This window comes from Anopheles arabiensis, chromosome 2 (assembly GCF_016920715.1).
Source record: "Anopheles arabiensis isolate DONGOLA chromosome 2, AaraD3, whole genome shotgun sequence".
NCBI lineage: Eukaryota > Metazoa > Arthropoda > Insecta > Diptera > Culicidae > Anopheles > Anopheles arabiensis.
The window spans coordinates 8441592-8466544 of record NC_053517.1 but is presented as its reverse complement, the minus strand read 5'-3'; the positions used below and the strand labels follow the sequence as shown (position 1 = coordinate 8466544).

General features: G+C 45.3%; 1 protein-coding gene across 1 annotated transcript in view; it reads right to left on the bottom strand.

Annotated features, from left to right (window-relative positions):
* LOC120896959 overlaps positions 1 to 24953 on the bottom strand; it is a 137456-nt gene that overhangs the window by 80329 nt on the left and 32174 nt on the right. Inside the window, exon 2 of the mRNA XM_040301498.1 lies at positions 23250 to 23983. Within this exon, the coding sequence (XP_040157432.1) occupies positions 23250 to 23483 (234 nt within the window). The 5' untranslated portion in view covers positions 23484 to 23983. The remainder of the gene's footprint in view (positions 1 to 23249; positions 23984 to 24953) is intronic.

Genomic DNA, 24953 nt, shown 5'->3' with positions numbered 1-24953 from the left:
TTAATGGATTCATTGCGTTCGTTCGTTGCCGATCTAAGAGCAGCAGCAATGGGAGCTTCATTTCCGATGCGTTTTAAAAGCGGCGTGTAACAACTATAGCTCGGTGTCTCGTTCTATGGATGCGCTGCGTCACCTCGAAAGCTTCGCCCACTATCTCAATTCACAATCGTGATCCACCGTTGAATATAGGATAAAAAAAAGTGCAGTAAACGCAAAAAATAAACAACATCACTTACAAAACGGAACGGAAGCAAGCCCGGTAAATTACATCCAGCGTATTAATCGACGCAACACATCAACCATCGGTGGATCTAGCTACAATGAATGGAGGAAAATACAACAGTAGCAAAAAAAAGGGGAAAAAGAAACAACAATAACCCTCCGGCCACTGTTGTTCTGACCTAAGCGCACGTGTTCGGTGACGCGTTGGACGGGACAATTGCGTTGCAGTTAACAATGACACAGTGCCAGTCGACTCTTTGCTGAGTAACAAGGGAACATCACATGGGGCATTATTTTGATGTTTGTGTCGTTTAGAGTTCATCTCTAAACTAATGCATGCAACAAAGCGGCATATTAAGCTTTGAAAGGTTACTTAGTTTTGCAGTAATATTGTAAAGTTATCACAACAATCTATTGTATCCATTACTGTTAAGAACTTACGCAATCGATATAATCAAGTGTGTTAGGGCAATCAAGTTGATTGAATCGCTCACCTGCAAGAGAAACAAAAGTTTTTTGTTAATGAATATTCATTACAAACGACATACAAATAAGGGTGTTGCAATGTGTGACAGCACATCAACAAAAGCTGAATGAACAGATGGTATAAAATCTGTCAATTTTGATTCAAAAGTTAAATCACAACGTTTCCATTCGCTGCAACATCAAAGCACTAGGATTATAGTTTTCCCGTTGCAATGAAGCACTAATACTGGCACTGAGTTGGTAACTAGATTGCGTCATTTGAAGTTAGAACAAGAAAAAGCTCCATTAATTTCGCACGATGAAAAATGCCATCGTCTAACTAATTTGAATAATGCTAACTGTGGCCGGCCCAGCCTAGCCCTGTAACGTGAAAAGTACATAAGTCATAGGGTGTAGCACGAGAGCGAAAGCTCGGAGGCAGGGGACTATATTTTGGGCCAGCACGCATGGTACGACGCTGAAAAACTGAATGTCTGAATGATTGCTGTGACGACCGGACTCGGTGGAATGAAATGAAAGACCAAAAGCAATTTCATTTGATGAACATCCACACAGCCGTAATGTGAACCGGAATCACGGTTCGTGCGCGACCAGCGTACATGCGCTACACGCATACACATGCTCCCGCCCCGCGTGGGGAAGGGTTTTTGGGATAGTAATCACCCGGGAACGGTGAGTGGTGTGGCGGCGGAAGCGCGGAGGAGATCACACAACATTTCAACGCTTTGATGGAAAATGAATGTTTTCCCTTTGGTTCCCTTCCCGGACCCCTGGATGGTACCGATTGAATAAGCTTTCCGAAGCTGAACCAATAAACAGAGATTATTGCAACGTGCCGCACCTTAAGCACGCTACTACGGTGTGATGATCCAATGCTGACGAATTGCGTCATGTGATCGTTCAAGTTCGAGGTTCTGATGATCTCAAAGCACTGTATGAGCAATGTTGCACGTTACATGTATAAAAACATCAAGATGTAATTTAATTAACCAAGCTCAACTGTACATTGATTGGCTGACACGGTTCCTTGGGCACATCTTACCCAAACCAGCACAGGAAATCGGCTGCAGATACTTCACCGTTGCCTGCTGGATGTCAATGTCCCTGGCTGGCGTGACAAGGGATCGTGCGGGGCACGCTGATAAACCACAAACATGGAACTCCAATGCATCCATATCCCGCGAGCGGCATTTGCGTGCGCGTTAATTTCCCGCGGGAAACGGCGTTGATTAGCTTAACCACCGTGAGCGCTAATTGGATGAAACAGCAGGATGGCCTGGGCGTATGGCGAACGGTGTGGCCAAAAAGGATGCGGCTCCATCACGTTAAAGCTTGCCATCATACTACGAACGACACGGACGTATTGCTGCAAATATTGCTTCGTTTCAATGCAAAACACACACTAACGCGCGTGCTCCGTTTCACGCGGTGATAATCATTGCACACTACGAACAGAGAACAGCGAACAATCACCAACGCGAAACGGCTGCATATTGCACTGTATAAACTCGTTATTTCGTTGTGCAATGTAATGTGTCCCCGGTACGCGCTGCACACACTACAAATCCCATAGCTCATAATTGTGTTCTCGTTTGCGCTCTCGGGGTGACTAATTCTCGACATCCTTCGCGGGTGGAACTGTGAACACAGCTAGATTGTGCCCACAGTAGCAGGAGATTGCTGCTACCATACTTACACATAAAACGCAATCAGTCGGGCAGAAGGCAAAGCACCGAAAATTAAAAACTCTCCCATTGAGTTCTGTTTTCGGAACAGTTTTGCAAATAGTTTTGCAAAAGTGCTAAATCTGTGTAAAACACGCCGCAGCAAACAACTTTATTGATCCGCAATTGTGTGGGGTAGGAACTGGGCATGTTTTCATCGACTTGAACGAATGCGCTGCTGTGTTGAGGAATGTCGTTCTCCTGAACGGACTCGTTCCGTGGCCATTGGCGCAGCAAAACTTTTTCGATCTCAAAGTTGGTGTTTTGCAACGCGTTGAAGTGGAAATGTTTGTTTGGAAAGTATTGAAATATACTTCATTTACAGCTGCTGCATATAAATGCACGGGAAAATGCACACAAGAACTGTTTTAATCACATTTGCAATGAACAGCAATTTTTCAAACTGCTATCAAGGTTTTAATCGTGTACTCTATGTGTTTCGAATTTCATTATCTACAATAATGAGAGTACGATATCACATTGGCAAGAAATATGTTCTAATGTAAGTTTTGATGACTTTTTCTAGCTATTGCTCTAACTATATTGTAAGCAACGTGTGTTCCTGGTCAGGTACCTACTGAGATGCGATACTTATGATAAACTGTTCCTATTCTCAATGAAATACCCATTAGATGCTCGTTTGCCTTCTGTAATGGTGATATGATGAGGTTAGAAAGTGAAAAAATTGTTTCCAGATCATCCAGCCAGCCTGTTTGCATGATAAACTGCTTCACCATCTGCCACCCAGAGAAGCGAATGTGCTATGCTTCGCGCTTACATCGTAACAGTTTATTCGACGGATACATTTCGAGAATTTGGCTTTACTTTTTTGTGCAATCATAAAAAAACAGACTTTAGCGATGAACAGAAAGGTTTCAAAAGCGCTTCCAAGAAATGCTAGTTATACGAAGCTGCTTCCAGTGCTCACAGTCCAGGTTTCGCGCTCCGCTTACATGTTTGTCAGAGCGTAACCAAAATGGGGGAAAGGTTTGGTTAGGAACGCCAAAAGAAACGACCAACAATTCTAGCCAAACTGTTCACCGCATTGAATTCATTAAGAATAAAAGTAACGCCTTCGGGTTCTTTTCGACCAGCGCTGGAAACGCGCATGCGAGCAAATGCCGGCCAGAAATAAGAACACATTATCCGAACGCATTTTCAATTCCAACGCACTCGTACCAAAAGCTCTCTTCTTTCGAGTGAAGGAACGCAATTACGCTTACAGTACCTGGATGACAGTACGGTGCAAATCCTGGACCGGTTCTCCCGCCCTGGCAGGTTTATCGGTATGTTACCGGCGTGTAATGTGTTCTGGGGATCTAGTAGCAAGCAAGCAGGCACGTTCTTTTTTGTGCCTAGCCCTCGAGCAACTCCGCTCAACTCAACCAACCATGTCCACGTCCAACCGACCGACCCTGTCCGGGCTGTACGTAGGTTCCGGTCGCCTAGCTGCGTTCACCGGGTAGGAATCTTGCCAGTCGACAGTAGCACCCTGAGACTTCGTTGCGCGTTCCGGTTGACCAGCCAAGCGGAGCATAAACAGAGTCATCAAAAAACCCGACCCGTTGGTGCTGGCAGAGCCACTCAAAAAGCCTCGGAAACAAACGGCGCTAGCAGCAAGCGATAGTACCGTAGAAAGGCGGAGGATGTGACCGTGGTGTGTGCTAACCATTTCGTAGAGCGCCACTGGTGTGTGGTATCGGAAGCAGCAAACAACGCACATACACACTACGTTGATAGTGTAATGCAACACCGGAGGAGTGCCGTATATAGCCTAGCATTTTACGATTAAGGTTAAGGGACAGATTTATGGATGAGTGTAAGCAGCATTCATCGGGTTCTGATTGAAATTCAAGACCAAAAATAATCACGAGGTACAGAGAGAGGGGGATATAGAAAGAGAGAGTGTGTATGTGTTTCCGCTTTTTTTTTTGTTATCAAAAATGGGAGTACTAGTAACGAAACCCCATTGTTGGTAAATGGCGCTCGAAGTATCGTTTACTTTCATTTCTAGCACCTTCAAATCCTTCACCATACAGTGGACCTGGATTCCATTCACTAGGAGCGAGTGTATTGAAGTCCGACAAATCGAAGCGTGAAACGGATGCGGCTGGAGTGTAGAAATCAGAAATCAGCACTACTCATGATTTTCGTAAAAATTGTAGCAAAACGAAGCAGAGATAATGGAAGCAATATAATAAGTCTATTGTTCACGCCACATATCGCATAAAACGCCGTTGGGAATGTGTTGAAAAAGAAAAAAAGAGCTTGTGAAAGCATTCGTACACATAATTATAGCACATTTATAAGATAAAAGAATCGCATTACAGGGCATAGATACTAGTATGACATTTCTTTTCAACATTAAACTATATTGATTTCGATGTACGTATCTCGTACTTTGATTTTTGTATGTACTCATTCGTCACTTTTCATGATGCACACCCCATACCAACTTAGCTATGCTAGATATCACATGTATTCTGCCCTCGGTTGATTGTCTACACGTGTCCAGCTTGAGCGGAGGAACGTGGCTCGTCATAATCATGCATTTATCACACACTTTCATTCATTATAGCGGTGTGTGCTACAGCTTTCCACACTATCCTATTCCAAGCCTCGGGGATGGCAGAAATTCCCGTATCTATCGGGGGATTAGGTCAAATGTAAACAGGACACAATCTACTATCGTCAGATCGCCAGTATAATCGAACCATACTAGCAAACAGAGTATACAGGAAAGGTATAGTACATTGATAAAACGGGAAAATCTCGGAAACTGTATTAAGGAATTTCAATAACGCGATTGTAGATGGTTAGATCAAGGGAATTATACTTTCATTCAATGAAAATCCAACGATAAAAGCATCCCAGCCCGCTATGTTTGCTGAATAGAGGATAAGGACGAAATAGGGACTCCTAGTGTTGGATGTGGCCATCACTACAATTCACACCACAGTGCCAATAATCTCTCGTATTAGTTAACGTTCTGATGGATTTGTAGGCTTTGAATGGTAACTATATCAATTGCATGTATCATATGTTACATGCGAGCAAAGGCATGTTAGCTAGAGTTTTCAATTACACTAGAAGCAAGCCACCAAAATCCGAACGATTTCAAACTATCTCCATTCAACAGGAAGAGGTGTTCTTGAACACGCCGCCACAACTGTGACTAATTGAATCGGTGCTGTTAATACGTGTGAGCAAAAGAAATAGTGTATGCTTCACTTCGTTGCTATCGTAGGCATCAATCACCAAGATCGCAGTAGAAGCATTGACGAAGCTGAAAAGAATAAAGACAGCCTGGGAGGATCTGATCGGTTAATTGACCGGAAAATCGATTTCCCTGGCTTACCGATCGGAACAGAAACGCCCAGTTCGGATGCCATATGGCACATAGAAGCTACACTACTGAAGAACCGGCATGGAAAAAACATGGTTGACCAAGCATCGAAGTGGTACCATCCGTGGTGCGCAGCAAAGGCATCGTAGCTAGTAACGCATGAAATTGTGTTCTCGCCGCTCGTGTCACTGCTCAAAGATGGAGAACAGAGATTTTGTTGGGTGTGTTCGGAGCACCCCATTGTGTGCTTGTTAGATACCCACCCAAAGGTCTCACCCCACCGCCCGGATGTGACTAAACTGACCTCTTTTTTTCCCCGCCAAAAATGGCAGCCCTTTTACTTACATCGTGCAACAGCGGAAACAGCGGAGGAAAGCTAGTACGTATGTGGTTTCTTCGGTGCGTTCGGGCGCATCGAACACTGATTGACGGATTGTCAGCTTTGGGGAACCAGATTTAAAAGACCGGCAAATGAGCTGACGGGACACACACTCACACACACACACACGACATACCACTCCGCCGCGCTTCCTGTGTAGTTGGAACGGGTTCGGGCAATCTCATCATTGCGCTGCGGCGTCCGGAAGTTTGCCATGACAATTAAGCGTCTACGACGCCCGCACCCAAACAGCACCGAAACTCGTTCCGTTCCGGTGAAGGTAAACCACAATTAAACAATCTTCTACCGCCCGCCCGAAGGGTTGCGACCACAACGATGTACCCTGCTGCTATGCCGTTCCAAAACCGCATCCATGCCTGGGTGGCAAAGGTATAACTGTCCGCGTGCCCAACGGAGCAGTTGGTTTCTGCAATTACTACAACGTGCACACACACAGAGAGACTCTCGGTTGCACTCTCCGGTGTACCACGGTAGATTCTAATCGCATTAATAATAACTGCAGGAGATGAAATGACATGCAGGAGATACATGCAGCAATTTGGAGAACTGTGTATTCTGATGCGCTTTGGGTTTCCATCAAGCTTGAACCAGACGCCAGAAGGGAGTCACGGGTACGAAGGGCTTCACTGTCAAAGCCACAACGTTTTCCGTTATGGCATGTACTACCAGAATGGTAACGCATCGGGTATTTCCGTGGTAAACGATTCTATAGTGAGACTGACTAACCGCCTCACATGTGATGAAGTGCGCACAGTCTCAAGGAGATTGGTCAACACAATTAAGATGATCTTATCAGATGGAGGGATATTTGATGGAGTTTCTATTGAAACTTTAACAGTGACATTTTACAATTTTATCCAAAAGTTATCCAAGTATTGGAATTTAAAAAGTGACATTCGATGATATTGCCAAGCAGATGGCCATTTTGGTTTGTTCGGTATGGTGCTGATTTTTTTTATATCAAGTAATGTCTGTGCAAAATGTTTCTACTTACAATAGCACCTTTAAAGCTGTCTATGACACAATTAAAACTCACCTGTAAGTAAAAGGAAAAAACGGAATATTTATAAAAGGTTCCATAAAACATCAGTAAAATGAAATGGTTTACGAATGAAAGCTTGCGATTCTAAGGCTGTACTCTTTTTACCCAAATACTTAATGTAGCGGTGTGCTCCCACCAACTCCCAAGCAATAAACTTTGCAGCCCATCAACTCATATCCAGTGGTATTTTTATCGAACTTTACTGCCCATTGCTAACATTCGACTGAACCGTGCTGGTTGTTTATTCTAACGAACCCCAGTATACTATATCAAATTCTTCATCGATGGCTTACGGCAAACGACGAGCCGTAGTGCCAGCCGGGTAGCAGCTTACGCAAATGTTAACGAGCTACATAATATGTTCAACCGACTCCTGACCCGTCCGATTGTGAGACGAAGCCGGCCCTCGCCGACCAGTTCCAGGATATTGCCCGGCTAAGCGCCGAGGATCGATGAAGGCTAGAAGTGGATTCGGTTGGGGAAAAACAGTGAGTAAGAGACCTAAACAGTCGGCCCAACCGACAGTAATACCGCCCGGTCATCAAACCTTTGTGCGGTCGCATATTACGGGCTGGAGGTGGAAAATCAATCGACATGCAATAAAACCATAAAATGTTCGCGCGACAGCGACTGTTGGGCGTTCATAACGACCCCAAAACGCAACCGCCTGCGTGGTTAGGGTACGCGACCGAGCCCACTGACAAATGGGCGACTGGCAACAAACGAGCCGCCCAAGGGAAGGTCACACAAGGATAAACAGAGCTAGTGTCGATTTGGTTGGCAGAGCAACGAGCAATATTTTGTCCAAAATTGTTTTAGTCCGTAGTCTGATCCTGTTACCATAAATAAAGTGTGCTACTAATAACTGTAGTGCTTATGGAAAATTTAAGCAAAATACACATTGGAGTAAATCCTTTCTATTTCCAATTTCAGGAAGCTTTGCGTCGAAATAAATTGCACCAATTAACACAATATGATGCGAGTGATGCACACAAATTCAAATCAATATTGCCATAGCGTAGAATAAAGCGGGAGGGTTTAACCCGGGACAAATTTTCCAACCCCATCAAAAGCTAACCATCACCATCACAGCACGAAAAACCTATGATTCTGTTATCACCTCGTTTTGCTGTACCGTTGGTGATGCTTTTGTAATCCGAACACCAGCGTGAAGGGACCAACATGGGGTTGGCGGGAGAGAGCGCCTTTTCTCCCATCAACCGGCTGTCAACGCATTGGAAGTGAAGCATTGTATTTTCCTCACACTCTACGTGCTGTGGGGTGCCGCCCGTCCCATACCATTGGCATTGGGCACCTCATTGACACTCAGCGAAAAATAAGGGGAAAAAACAACCTTGCCATCCTAAAGCTTTTACTCGTCAACGTGTTTTTCAACCTTCCTCTTGCTAGCGGAGCGGGCGTTGATTACGGCACACAACATGTGTAGGGAAGTTGAAGGGCAACACAAACAAAAGCATTACAGCCGAAGGGAGGGAACGAAACACACACAAAAAATGTCCATCCAAACGCAAAACAGCAAAGTGGTTTGGTCTCACACACAAATTCACGACGACCTGTAAAGTTGTCGTCGTTGGTAACAGTGCTTTGGGGTTTCGCATTCGCACGGCATTGTCACTGGCTGGATGGCAATAAAATGTCCACCATCGACTCTCCCACCTCGAACTCCAATGCATATTCAACCCACGATTTGGGGTTTGGTTTTGTGCGTCTGTGTAGGCTATAGGATAGCTATAACCGATTGAAGGCACAAAACCCGACAACACTAAACGGCGGTTTTGCGACGGTGCCGTCCAGCTTCGTTGGGAATCACGAGTGTGTGGAGATGAAAATCCACCCGAACGAGGGAAAGGTGACACACGGCCAACTCAAAATGAACGAAATAACAGAAATTATAGCCCCATTGTGTTTCCTGGCTCGATATTTTTCATTCCCAAGCTTAGATTGGGGGCCTCGGCGATGGCAAAAACGGTGATGCAACACGTACCCCGTGGTTCCCGAGATCGGGGTGTTTAAAGTTGAGATAGAATTTATTTGTATAGCAGCCCACACGGATCGGGTTTCTGTTGAAACGAGATAAAAGCTTTCCTATAATAGTGGTCAGCTTGTGAAGCGGTATGATTTGAGTCTGGATAAATTAAAGTCCCACACAGGCACGACGCTTACTGATTGATTTGGTCCCCATGGTCTGCGTTGCGTTAGTTAAGGGACGCATTTAAACCGCTGTTGTAATAATGGTTAACGAAACAAAACTACAACTTCCCACTCGACCGTTATCGATGCACAATAATAGCTGAAGCAGTGCAGCATTGTACACAATACGTTGTTGATCCAACCAACTGGAAATGGGATGAAAAATATTGCTGCTAAGTGCTTCATCTACTCTAACCCTCAACATCACTGCCACATAGCGCGGTTCTGGTTGTGTTGAAAAATGCACCAAACATCTTGACGATCGGTAGAATGCAGAGATTCAACTACCGCATCCTGTAAGCTTTCCCGAGCATTGGTTACACAGCAAAACATCCATCGCCGGAAGCAAGCGCTCTCCTTCCCTGCAACCTGGGAATAACTTCGGAAAATGCCGTAGGACATCTCCCTTCCCGATTTGCCTTGCCCGCCCAGCCCCGAGTTGCCGCTGATCGTTTGCCGTTTTCCGGCGAAAGTGCTTTCGATCTCGGTGCAAAGCCGGGGAGCCAAAAACTTTGCCATCCAGAACCTTAAAGTCAATCTGCGACGGTAGCAAGCGCAACGAGCAACTTTCTTTACCAAACTGTGCGCGCAAAACTCGCTTCCTGTAGTTGCTGCCCGTTGCTCAAGGGGATGGAACTCTGGTTCTGGCGAACCTTCCTCTTTTTCTGCCTTGCCCAGTAGCACTTTAGCGTGTTGTTTGCTTCGGCCCGAGCCAGCACGACGTTGCTATTGCCTGGCATCGATTAAGGATGAGGAAAACTCCTAAACTACCACCGCCTGCTCTCCACCACAGCAGCATACACACCCTGATCACCATCGTTCATACTTGTCGTCCGGAACGGTGTTTACCTATCTAGCTTTCTTAGCGCAAGCGAGAAACAAACCAGTCCAGAATATCTCATAATCGTGCCCGCTGCTAGTCGCTTCCTTTGCTAGTGGCACTGCGGCAAACGACAGTAACTGATGGTTTAATAATGACAAAATAAATGGGTTGCTCATTTTCATGCAAATTTCCACCCCGTGTGGATGTGGCGGTTTAAGAAACCTCGGGCCCGGCACACCTTTGCCACCCACTTTGAACGTGCCAGTGTTCTTACTTCACGATGCAACAACAAGCTCGGGAGCATGAAATATGCATTTTTCAACATGGAGAAGAAGCCTTTCAACTAGCTGGGTCAGTTTGTTCGAAGCATATGGTTGAAATCTCTGGACAGTGTCATAGTTGGTTTACTTTTTTTTCTTCCATCAAGCAATGATTAATGTCTCTGGTGTGTTGCACTGGTTTTTTTTCTAGCAAGCTTTTCGAAGCTGTCTGCAGTGAAGCGTTAACGATCGCATTCGAAATTGAGTTGCGATGAATAAAGGCTACAGACAAGGTAAACATAATATTAGAATGTAACAAAAACAATCTACAGACGAGCTCAATCGATTGTTTTCGTCAAGAAAGTTCGCTTCCAGCACTGGCATTGACATTCTCCAGAATTGAACAACTTTTTCTATCTATCCATTCAGCAAAACTTTCCCCAATCGCATCGGATATCGTGCAGCCGTTGAGGGCCGTCGACAGTTTCCATGATGACGTCCGTCCACTTCTCGTATTACATTGCTATTGATTTCCACTGCCACCATTTGCACCACCGTCTTGCGAGTCGTGCGGGTAAAATGGTTCTCCCTTTGTAATAAAATGTTTGCAAATGACATTGGCAAACGTCCGAATGATGGGTTTGGATGCTGGAACAACTCTCAAGTGCAAAAAAGATAGGTAGGTGGCAGTGTGCAAGGTAGTGAAATTAGCACCGACCAACCGAGCTTGGCGGTTTGGCAATTATTTGCTCATTGAAGTTTACCATGCTGTAGTTGACATAAACGAACCCCAAGCCCTGGTGCACTAAGAACTTTCTGGATGCTTTTCGTTCGCCACAAAGCCAACGAGCAATAATTAAGTTGGTGCTTTTCAACTATACTAGACTGTTTTCATTTGGATTGTTTTATCATTTATTTTGCTTGGATTCATCAAAGCACATCTTTGGCACGAAGTTCATTATTTTTTAAAGCATTTTAGACCTTGCGAACATAACTGTAATACTTAAATGTAATGTTCAGTGCAACGGTAGAACATAACCTTTACCAAAGCTTCAACCTTTCAGCTGCGGTATAAATTTTAATAGCTCGGTAAATTATTGCTTCACTATCCACTCTCTCGTATTCGAAGTCGTAAACCGAACCGACCAGATTCTGCCCCATTTTTCTTGGTTCGATTTAAATAATAGCACCCTCAGTCAACCTTAAAATCGATTCCCTCCACCGAAAACAGCCACCATAAAGCGAATCGCCTTTCCGACGATGCTTCCGTTGCTCCCGTTCTTACCCTCAAATGATTCCGTTTTTTTTTCAATGAAAAGCTAACCCCTGGCACCAACGTGACTTGCAAACCGTAGCCTGCCATGTAAATGTGTTACAAACTTGCACACACTTGGAAAGGAAAATATCAAACTGCACCATCCAACCTGCAGCTGCATTGGCGGCAGTTGGTGGAGGAAATTTAAAATTTATTCCCATAAATTTTCAATAAACACATCGAAAACAACAGTCGACGAGCATTTTTCGGTCCCGGTATACCACACACACACACAAACCCACAAGTAAGGTGAACATTCTCGCGGGAAATGGATATGGTGTTGGGTTGAAAATGCACTCACAAACACACCCACACAGGTGCTAAATATTTAATCGCAACCATCGAAGACGCTACGAGACGTGTGGCAGGATGGGTTGTAACAATATGGAGCGAAGACCAACGAAGCAAAGTGTTGTATTTTTACAATGTAAGACTGTATACGGGACTGCTATAGTGCACGTGTGCTGGGAACGGAGAGGTAGCGTATGGGCAGGATTGGATTTGTTGCACTTTAGTGGTCTCAAGGTGCATTGCAACACGCTCTGCTGTACCTTTTTGCGTCGTACGAACGATGTTTACAGGCCGAGGGAAGATATTTTTCGGTATACCCTTACCGGTGGGTTTGAAACACTAGAACATGCTTTCCCCCGGGCATGAAGCACACAACAAAAGACGATCTAAACTATGCATTGGTTTTCCGTACCCGGTGAATCAATCGTAAAGGTTTCGTGTTACGGAAAACTGCAACAATATGGATGAAAAACATGTTCCACCAAGGCGTGCAACATTTTGAAAACGTATAAAAGCTGTAGGGAAGATTTTCACCGTCCAAAAACACTCGATCCAAACGACAAGAAAGGACACATGCCGTGACACAGCGGCAGCAACACGCCTTAGCTCCCAGTTGGCGGCAGAAAAACCCGGAAAATTGAAACACATGAAAAACAATGAGATATCGTTTGCCAAATTTGTGCTAATCCTCCGAGAGCCATGAAAAATCCTCCCTTTTGTAACGACGGACCCGTTCCGTGCCACGCTTTGATCGGTTGCACGGCATAGCCAAGCTGCTTCGTACAAAGAAGGTGAAAACTGCCACTCCCTGGGCGACTTTCTTTATCGTATGCTTTTGGATGGCATAGCCACACACAAACATAAACACGATACTAGAGTTTTTTTTTTTGCGTTTTCCGCCCCTAACCCAACACTGGTTCCGAATGTAGATGAGCTCAGGGATTTCTGCATAGCACATTCCAGGACAAGAAGTATCACGTTCGCAGGAAGGCGAAATACCGTAGCCATTCCCGCATGAAACGTGTGATGAGGTGAACTGGGAAATATACTAAACCTTTTAGCGGCAATCAAAATTTAATGCCTCATCATACATCGTTGCGTTGCTGTTAAGGTGTACCTTGCCTAGATGTCTATGAACTCCGTCCTTTTTTTGAAAGAGGCTGCGATTTGCTTATTTGTCGGTTTTTGGTTTTTCAACTCAAGACTAGAGCCACACAGCCACAGACGATTTTTCAAAGGGAGTTGCAACAATTCATCTATCAGCGCACTAAATTTGATCCAATTCCCTTGTTAGGAGTAATAGGAATACAAAACTCCACCCCAAGGTGAAAAGAAAGCCAAAATTAATCAACTTTCTACACATCATGGAGGTAGCAGTACATTGCTGTTGATAAAAGGTGGCTTACCAAAACCAGTTAAAAAGTCGTAAAAAATGCTTTGCGTGATGAAATTCTTCCTCGTGCTACTGATAGCACGAAATATTCCGGTTTATATCTGAGTGTGCAAAAATCTCCGTCCGGTTTAAACACATCCATTGATCGGTGAGCGTCAACTACTCACTCCTGTCGTCACTACAAAGCTCGTAAAGTTTGTTCGACTTCACTACAAACAGAACCGGCTAGATCGGTACGAGTAACCAAACCTCAAACTTTGCCTTAAAAGAGGAAGGAAACACATTGGTGACAGCTTGACGACAGCTTGCATAACTATGAAAAAACTTTGTTCGGTCATATTTCTCTGAATGACTCGCAAGCAAAAAAAAGTATATCTGTGGAATATGGTCGTGTGAGTGTCATAGCAGTCGGTATCAGCTTATAAACTAGCAAACTAACTCGCAAAGAGTCGTAGAGTTTTGACCACAAACTGGTTGAAAATGACATCATATCCCATGAGACCTTTCTAACACGTTCATATGTATTCCAAACAAGTTTAAAGGAGCATTTCTTCCTGCTTAACTCGATTTAGATGAAAAAATATATTGATGCATGCTACTACAATCTCGGTACAACAAATTGCTTTCATGTAGGTGATGTATGCGTGCAATGTATTGCCAGCTTTATCCAACACCTTCTCTTGTACACCGAAAACCTTCTCCCGTTTTTCACATCATACCAATGATCCAAATTCAATACGACACAACACAAAACATCCCCACTGTGTTCGATGACCTTTTTTTCCTTTCTTGCCCATCCATAAAACCCGAAGATGAATCGCTTTCACCGAGGGCGAACGAACTAATCCGAAACCGTACCTTACGATGGGTTCCGGGCTCGGTTTTGTTTCCATGCCAGTCTCAGCCAAAGCCTTCGATATTTCGACGCGCTGTCTCGCCGCGTATCCCATCCTAGCATGCCAAGTGTTTGGTGCCTCTTTGAACGGTGCTGAGGCCTCTCGGCCTGTCGCCAAGTCGTGCGAAGTAAACCAATCACACTTGAGCGAATTTTTCGGTTCTGCCTCCTTTCACGGACAACAGCACACTCGGCCCGGTAACACTTCAGTGACAACAGTTGTATCCTTGGGCCTGGTTGAAAAGGTAGGCTGCAGGGGTGGACTTAACGTTTCACAATCCGGCCGCCAATTTATCAAATCCTTACAACAAATCCTTCGACATTAGTGGAGGATTTATTTGCTCGGTTGCTCGAGCGGTACGTACATTGGGCTTTAGGAGGGTTGGTGGAATGACGGTTAAAGTGTCCCTTTCCCTTTAAGAAGGCTTACATGTATTAGTCATTGATTGAAATGAACTTTCAGCCGCGTGAGTCTAACTCTAAAAGTATGATATTTTCAAGAGTAATATTACACACGTAATCCGGTCAAGCAAATGCCAGCTAATCAAAATACAGAAATTTATCTATTCCAGTTTATATCGCATAAACTTTCTTCCAGTTCCGATAAAAAGTTGACATCTGCCTTTAAATTCACCACGTGTCCTCATTGCATCATACCCTAATTAACCAGATTCCGTTACTGACTCCTAAAATTCCTTCTCCCACACAGCAGTACTAATTAAGTAGCAGCATTCCATTCCAACAGCATCCCTCGTGGTGAAGAGTTGCTTCTTCTCCATTTTTCTTCTCTCGCTTTCTCTCACTCTTGGCATTCGTTTTTTCCTCCAAAAACAGGATCTTTATTTTTGCCCTAACGATGACGAGCTGCTGATGATGGCCACGATTCCACGTCGGCGCGTCCTTTCACAGCGAATTAATTGCCGGCCACTTTATCACTTCGAAGATCGTCTTTTTTTTTTTAGTTGTTGCAACCGTGAGGACGCAAACGCGGACGGCAACCGCTTGATAAAAGTGCTTACCGTCGTTGCAGGAAGAAAGAAAACTCATAAAACGGCTGGTAAAATATCAACGGGAATTGCTTTCATTAGCCAGTTTTATGTGAAGCGGTTTTTGTTTGCGAGCCGGGCAAAATAAGAAGAAGCACAGCAAGAAGGGAAAAGAGAGATAGAGAGAGAAAGAGAGAGAGAGAGAGAGAGAGAGAGAGAGCTGGTGGAACAACCCCGACCTGAACGGCAAAGGCGGAAGTAGAAGAAGTTTTCCAACACTCGATGGCGCCCCGTAAAAAGCGCCATTTGAGCGCTATGAGTATTGGGAAAGAAAAACAGGATGTTGGCTGTGAAAACCGGTTGAGAAGTTGAAGGATTCTATTTGATTTTGCCCTCAGTCTCGTTTCGCACTTTCGGGTGGAGACGTTTGGTGTGTGTGTGTGTGGGTGTCTTTTTTACTCTTCCCAATTTAAAACGCCACTGTGCACCGTGTCTGCAGATGCGGCTCCGATAATTTGATGACTAATGCTGTCCAAACGAAAACCCGGAAGGTCCTCCAAATCTTTGCTTCCTCACCAGGCGGGTTAAGGTGAGCGGTTCAGGAATGCAACAGTGTGCAGGGAATGGAGTCTCAAATCTTTAATTATTCACACTGCAGTAAAATGAATGTCGCTGGCCTGCCTGGTGACTATGGGGCGAGATCAGCGAAGCGAATTCGAAGCGCTGGTTTGTTTTATGATCATTATTTATGTTGCATTTCGCTTGTCTCGCGGAATTGATGCCCTAGCGTTGGTGATGAAACATGCAGCAATTAGCTGTTTCTAATTGAATAATAAATGAAGCTTCTGAAATGCGTTACTTTTTGGATTGGGTCAAATCTTTGGTCCCAAGTAGATGATTCAAACCTAGTTTATCAATTAAGAGTATTATCGCATTGTACGAAACTTTGTTATCATAATGGCACTTAGAGATTTGACTGTAAATTATGTTTTCTATTGGTGTTTGTATAAAAATACTTTTAAAATCCTGGTAATGGGCGGGATTTCGTGATAGCATGAATATCGTAAGCATTGTAGAATGTAACTCGATTAATGACTCTCAGATCATCAATGATGCTTCGGATTAATTAAAAAGCTCGTTTGTGATGCGTTCGTTTGTTCTCCAAGTAGAGTTGCACATGCTAAGGTAGAGGAAATACCATCCGCATGTTCACTCAATCGATGCACCAGATTTGCCCTTCTTTCTACATCCTACGAATGACCAATGCTTGTTATAGTCAACCATTTACTCAGTTTATCAAAACACCCAGCCATCAGCGGTGCTATTGTGTCCTATTTTTCCCAAACAGTGCAGTGTCTTCACTGCAGAAGGATCCACTTTCCAAACGGCCGGTCTTGCATTACATTACGACAACACTTTTTCTCGGACAACTCTCAAGTACGGGAGGCGTGAAAAAGTGATCCCATTTAAGCCGTCTATTCTACGTACACTTGCTCTCCCGAGAGCACACTCTAGTTGCCCTCCTGCGTTGCAACAATGCAATGGGGGCGATAGAAACAGAGCATACAATATTTATTGCAATTGCTCTGATAACTTTCTTGCAGACGCATTGCAAACGGTTCTACAAGCGGTACTGCAACAGGCGCACAATGAGTGCGCCCAATGGAAACATGAAACGGCTCCAACACCGGCAACGGTTACGCTATACATGGCTGTTGGGCAATTGGAGAGCTGGTAAAATCGACCAATGTAACTCCGAAGCCCGAGTTGCCACAACAAAACAACAACTCCGATACATTTCCACAAACGGTCGAATATTCGCTCGGATAGATAAACAAACAAGCAAACAAAGTACTTGCCCTACTCCCGTCCTTACGAGCGCCATGTTCCTACTCATCGTTTCTCAATCACTGTTGAGCAGGGGGTAAGGGTATTGCGGTGGTACCGGAGGTATAGATACTCAGTTGAGCTTTCTTCCTTATGAAAAAGGAAACTCGGACTAAACACAGCACTCGGACCACTCGGAACTATCTGTTGTGCCAATCGGTTCCCCAACTTTCCTGCTGTAGATTTTCTCCCGGAAAAACTCTTCCCAGCTATGCGTCGTAAAATGGGACGAGCCGACAGGATGGTGCTCAGCGCATATATGTTACGCTATCAGTACCAACCCGGAGGATAACTTTTAAGAGGAAGGTCAAATCCATAGCCAAGCTTTATCCCTTGTTTTATCACCAAACGGCTTTTGAGAAGCGATGATCAAAACACGTAACTCTTGAATGTTCGTGTGTATTTCCCCTAGTCAACGCGTATCTTGGACCAAGGCACACGATTGAAACGAAAGTTTAGCTGACCGATGTAGTGCATGCATTGATAAAATAAAGTTTTGTGCCTAAAATTTGTATTACTGCATATTTCTGATTAGCATAAAATTCAACTGGATGACTGTCTCGTGGACAGAACGAAAAAGGTAAAATATGCTGAACTATGAACCAGAACAGTCGGTAGAAATTATCGATCAAACAGTGGCTCGCTGTCCGGACATTTCATTATCGCTAAAAGCACATTCAGTCAACCAAATAAATTAATCACCTCCTCGTCGAACCCCGTAAAAGCTATGGCAATGGATGAGAGTAGCCCAGCGAAGCTCCTGACCATACTTTCGAGACCGAAATCTATCATTTCGCAGACTATTTGCACTGCGAATGAACGCTTCCGAGACCTGTTTCATCCGAATGTCTCCGGACTGTTTGCCAAAGGGGGCTATCAAAACATTCGACCAACTATGCGCCTGTCGTCCCAACCCAACCGATGACACCCGGTCGACGACAAACAAACTCCAACCGAGCTGGCGCCACAACCTTCAACACAAAACGGTTCAAGATGATGTTCGCTACGGTCTGCACAGCGCCAACCCACCAGACCGGGTGGCTCCAAGCATCTGGGCACACAAACACAAGGAATTATGTTCGTGATAGATAGGACGCACCACCAGTACGTCCGAATGCGATGGCGACAGCGAAGCCGACCAGGCAAAACTTCGCCAAGCAGCATAAACGTCATCATTAAACATGTATCAAATAATTAACAGCATATGTCGGTAGGGTTCGACATGGTCCGATGTCCGGGACGATAAAGCGGCAACTTGTGTATGGTGGAACGGTTTTTGTGATGGAATCGATTCACTCGGGTGTGGTGTAGATGCCGAGGGAAGGAATATGTGCCTTGAATGGCCCCGCAATTGGGAGCATTATTGAGTACATAAACATTTGTTTGCCACACAGCTGTGTGGCACAGCTTCGTTGTGATGTGCAGTCCATAGCATATGCTCGAGCTGTCCGGAATGGGTTCTTGACAGCGATGGGTGCATGTAATAGTGTATGATGCAGTCAAGTATGCTTTTAGTACTTTGCAAATGGACGAACTCTGATAATTGTAAACAAAACAACTATTGGGCGATTCCACATGATCGCTCATTATAATAAGAGGTTGTAGAGCAACGCTTTCAAGAAATGTTGTGGAATAAATGATTCTGTATTAAGATTTTCTGTTATGTTAAAGATGTGGTATATTTGAACAGTTGTTGCAATGCAGTAACTCTGAGAGCGTGTCGATAGCGCTGGACATTGCGGAAGCAAATAATTTTGAACCAATCCATCGAACACGGAGTCATGTTTATAGCCGTCCAAATCGCATTTGTGGGTAGAATGTATACATTTCCCGGTCTTAAAAGATGCACCCACTAAGGGACAAAGCACTTCCACGACAATGCGAGCGCACATGCTCTGAACGCACCGTTAGTGGACCGGTGTGCTTCGTGAATCATGAATGATTGAAACATGTTTACAGCAATTACGCCGCTCCATACCCATGCCGTGCTCCATTGATTGCGCAATCGTGTCGAACCGAGCTTCGAGGTCAGGAGCGCTCGGGCGCGTATCTTCCTAGAATTGCGACGGGGAGCGGCGAAAGAATGGCAAGCGCTAGCCCGCTCCACTTGGTCGGTCAGGCGGAAGGGATGAAGTTTATATTCTAAGCATAAAACAAGCTGTGTACTTGCTTGCGGATAGCACCAGCAGCATAACTCTCATGATCGTACCACAGCTGTCGCAATCAAACATGATGGCTAAACCTTCATCACAAACATACTCTCTCGGTAAGGTACAAACACTTGCCCACACACACACACAACCACTTGAGCGGGTGGAGAGTTCATAAAATTTGCATTCTCTTCCACTGTTTCCCCCCTGTTCGCTGCTTTCATCTGGCAAATCCTTGAGCTCCTTGCGAGCGGTACCCCCAACTGCCACCCTTCGCACTCATCCGAAACGTTGATGGATGGGTTTCGTTGGATGATGAATGTGATCAGCTTTTTATTGGCCATCCTCGTCCCTTGACAAAAAAAAAAAAACAAAGGGTAAAGGGTATACTGCTGCGGAAGGCAGCAAATCCCGCAGAGTAAGTAGCCACAGGGGTGCAAAAACCACATGTTTTACCGCCATTTCAAACACCGCCCTGTGCCCGTTGCCCGTAGTGCAATGAAACTTCGCTCAAGCGCACCGGGCCAAAACCTCATTCATATTACATTGGATTTTATTTGCCCACTTTATGGAGATGGAGTTGAAGTCAAGGATAATGTACTTTCGTGTCTTTTGGTCGTCGTTGTTTGGCAGGTTTCAACACCCATGGCTGATGGGTCGAGCTTGGGAGGTTTGTATAAAAAGGAACACCATCAGCGTGCAGCGTACCCACACAGAGCCCATGCACTCCCAGTGCCTCGAATGCGATACAATCATTTCGCTCCAGCGTTCTGACACACTATCACCACCGGTTTTCCTTTTCCTCCCGATGGGGGAGTGGAAGGAAGAGCACGTCCAAAGTACTTACTCGCGTAGTATTTACCGGATGACGGTTATGGTGAGTGCTTTCTTCGTTAACTGCAATCAACTGCCTCATCGCTTAGTCGTGTGCAACACAGCGATGTGATGTTTTCTCCACAAAGAAAAGAATGTTCTAACCAACACGGTGCAAATGGCGCGTTTCGAACTAAAGCCGTCAATATTAAGAACGATGGCAGGAGTTGTAAAGTTAGTTAACAGACTGATTGAAATAAAGAGCTCCTCCTAATGAAACAAAAGATGATGCAACATTTGCACAATTTAACACTAATCTTTTGCTAATTCCTGCAGCCCTCATGGAAATTGATGAGCAAGATCGAGGCTAACGCAAATTCTAGAAATGTTTGTAAAATCATCTCTTAAAACACGAATCTCATATCATATTATATCTTAAATGTTGTTTATTTGTGTTCCTCATTGCTTAAAATACTTTATCGATTAAAGATACAAATTGGTCGCAGCCATTGCTAATACCTTATGATTCCACTTGAAAAGGTCACACTATTCACAAACGTCATACTCCAACGACCTTCGTTCGATGCATCATGTCAACGCGTTCAGCACGCTGCACTGTTCGGCCCAATTTTCTCCGTACACCATTTACTACCCAATAACATCAGCCAAAATCATAAAAATGTTGTCCCACAAAGTGGCCGGTGGGATAATTTGATGCCAGATTTGCATCAGATACACGGCACCATGGAACTGATTTATATGAGTGTCGTGGTTTAGTCGTCCCGCGACGTCGTACAATGTTGAGCACGAACGGATCGTTGAAATAGCGATCAAATGCAATCAACAGTTATGGTTCCACAAATCATAAAATTGTGTACCGCGTGCGATGGTGTGAAAAGGTGGAGAGCAAAAACTGGTTCGGAACACTCATTAATCAGTGCATCGAAATTTCGGACTCATCGATGTGTATTCCCGCTCACTGTGACCTAGAGGAGCGTACTTGTTCGAGAACATAAATTAATTCCCAACTCGTTAGCCTGTCGGGATCTATATTGACAGCAAGATTAAAGATGCATAGCACAAAATCAAGCGCACAGCACTGACGATTGGCGGATAAATTATACACCTCGTAGATTCGTCTGCGAAACCCTTCCGGGACAGCTTGCCTAGGTCATGATGAGTCTCGACAGCGAGCCGATCGCGTCTTGGCGTTAATCTGCACCAATTACTCTTCCGTACACTAATCGGAGATGATCGTCTAGCGGTTTGAAGATGGAATTTTTCTTTCATAGAAGCGTCGCATCTTGCATCACGAGTGCACTTGGTGCACCGGTCAAAGCAAGGAACAAGAACCTTGGAAAAACAAATCTCGATCAGCTCGATAGTACACTCCAATAAATCTGCGCCAACAGACTACACCCAAACAAGTCTCACTGTCAAACGGATGTCAAACCTTGCGCGTTGCCCTTCAACTACCGGCGACTGCATAGGGGCCGAGCTAGGTATTCTTCCGTCTTTCAATTGCACCATCACGATGCGATGGTGTCAGATTGCCAAACTGATCGCATCTGTGCATATTTATATGCCGCTGAACGTGATCGGACGCATGGGTGTGTATGACACGTCCCGCAGTCCCGTTTCCTTCCTGGTTTCGAGTAAAAAACTCACTCTTTCGCACATGTTGTACCCCGGACAACCGCCTCGTTCAGCAGCAGCGCTCAATCGGTTGGGATTAGTTTCATACCATCCGAGAGTGTCGGGTGTCGGCGAAAGGTGAAACACTACTCGAATAAAAAGGCATCGCGAGAGGATTGGAAAGCAACGACACTTTATAATTAGCTAATAGGTAACGCAGAACGATCTTCTCGCTTATTGCCTAGGCCAGGGCTTATTGGTGGCAAATATCAAACCCTTCGCTGCGTTGCGTTCTTCTACCGCGTCGGATCATTATGGGTCCGATCGGATTGTTTCACCCAAACGGCAATTTGACTCGTGTTGAACGATGTGCATGCAGCGCCCGGCTATGCGCACTGATCATGGTAGCTATCGACGCCTTTTTCGCCGCCACAACACTTGGCGACCGTCGAACACTCTCTATCCTACTTCCTCGTTCAAACGTGGCCTCCCTGCAGCCAAGGTTGCTGTACACGTAAGAAATGCCTCAGCATGCAGTTAAAGCCGTCCCTCTAGCCGCGCCAAAACTGCCATCTTCCTCTACACATACACACACACACTACCTGTATCCACCGAATCGACTGATCTTCTCCGCGACCGATCGAAAAAGGGACGCATAACTTGCAACCTGAGCAGCGTTTGGAACCGGCTACCGGGGTAGTTCGGGTTTGCCAGCCAAGCCAAACGATGATGGGCAAATACACGCACCAATTTCTAAAATTACAGCCGTCCACTGCACTGAGGTCTCGTTGCTCACCATCATGACTGCACCTTCTCTTCTCCACCTTTTTTGTGGAACCATTTTTCAACCCTTCGGCACGGCGACACTGCAGCACTGCGCTTGCAAAGTGCTCGCGTCATCGGCCGCCCGGCTTCCTAATGCGAGTTCGCCAATATTTATAGTCGATTGTGACCGAATGGGGATGAATCTTTTAAAAATAGGATTGAATTACATGTCGCCACCCCGGCACCGTCGAGAACGGAGGGAGCGGGGTCGTCGCACAATCGTCATAATGCCACCGACACCGAAAGACCAATGCCGGTCGGCAAGTCGTGCGAAAGGTCTCTTGGCATACCGTTCCAATGTTCGATCAAGTTCTCGGAGTGTCGTTTACACCGGCGATTTCATTTCATGTAGTCCGCACAAGGAGCAAAAAGATATATCTTGATTTATATTGGAGCATCATGGCAACAGCTAAAACGCTTCTAGTGCTAGTGAAATGACATCCAGGAAACGAATTTATAGAGATGCCAGGTCTTTGTGATTTAGTTTTATAATTACAGTGAAGATTATTCCAGAATCCACTTCTTAGCAGTTCCTGTCCGCTTACCTCTTCTTCATTGCTGGCCGTATTAACGGAATCCATGCTTTGCGACAATGCCAACGGGGCCATCGGCGTCATCTGACCCATCGAGCTGTCCATCTTGAGGTTGCCGGTGGCCGACTGGCCGGTCTGTCCGAGTCCGGTGTGGTTGTTGTTGGCTGCGTTCACGTTCAGCGCACCGTTCATAGACGGACTGCTGACAACGGTGTTCGATTGTGCTACGACCGGCGAGCTAAACATCGGCGGCTGCCCTACTGCCCCAACTGCGGCTGTTCCGGTACTGCTGACGGGAATCGTGCCCAGCGGCGACTGGCTGGTAAGTGCGCTGGCAACCGAGACAGATACTTGGTTCGGTTGTGGCGAGATCGATTGCTGCACCTGCTGTACCTGTGCGTCCGAGCCAATCGATTGCTGGTGGTGCAGTTGTTGAAGATGCTGCTGCTGCTGCTGTTGTTGCTGCTGCTGGTGATGGTGTTGATGGATTTGATGCTGCAGCAGGGCGGCTGCGGCGGCGGCAGCGGCAGCGGCCGATGGGTGCGCCGGGACGAGGCAGTTGCCGAGGGCCGGAAGGGCAGCCGCCGCGACGCCGGGCAGCGCGGTCGTGCGGAGTCGCTTCGGCGATAGGACCTGCGGGCCGCTCGCTACCGTAATCTGCGGCGCTGGCCTACGTTTCACCACGGTCGACGAAATGGTGACGGAATTTACTGACGCGCCACTGAATCGAACACCATGTGCCGATCCTGCAAGATGAGAAGGAACGTACAAAGAAGGTAGTTAATATATAACATTTTAAAAAGGGAAAAGGAAGTAAGAGATAATTTAAATTGTTTTAAAGTTTTTTTTTTGAAACATATCAACCTTCACAGCCAGTTGCAATAGCATATCGTTACGCCGTACAATTGCACTACTTGCCGCAAAGTAGGTTAACGCATGTCGGACAAGCAGTACTGATTGCAGTTGGAATGTCATGATTACGATCTGTATAATTAATTCCAACCAACGCACAGAAGGCTTGGTTTTAATCCACACACACGTGTAAACCGGTCTTATGGATGCAGCGTACATTCTGTGTCCGTTTGGTTGTGGTTGCAGAGTGAGAAGATATACCACCGCATGGTTTTCCACAACTCTTCAATACATTAATGATGTGGCGGTACGCAGACACATTGATGGAACAAAAACATGTTCAATAAAGAATGACGTCATTCATTCATTGATGTTGCAGCATTCATTGAACACTTTGATAACTATAGAATTAAAACAATTTTAAAAAAAATGTAGGTGCACAGTTTTTTAATTCGCTAATACGCTTTATACTACCTTGTAATACATTTCTTTACAAAATCAAATCAAAACATACGCACATGGGCGCTCAGAACAGTAAGGGGTAGTGAAAAACACAACCCCAAATCTGGGCCAATTTTCGCAAAGTACTTTAGCGGCATCATAAACATTCCGGCGAGCGCAAACAGCACCCACCCCCAGGGGAACCTGTTGCCTCCGAATCTTCATCATAACTCATGCGCTAACGATTACCCCGGGATAAGATTTCTCTGTACAGCTCTTCCAGGGATGCGTCGATGCTAATCCCGGTACGAACTTGGACGGTACTCGGCCGCTGCCATCAAATTCGAACCGTGAGACTTGTTGCGGAGGGGTTTATTATTAGCGTACCCGTTTGGTGTTACCGCACGTTAAACGACTGCGCGT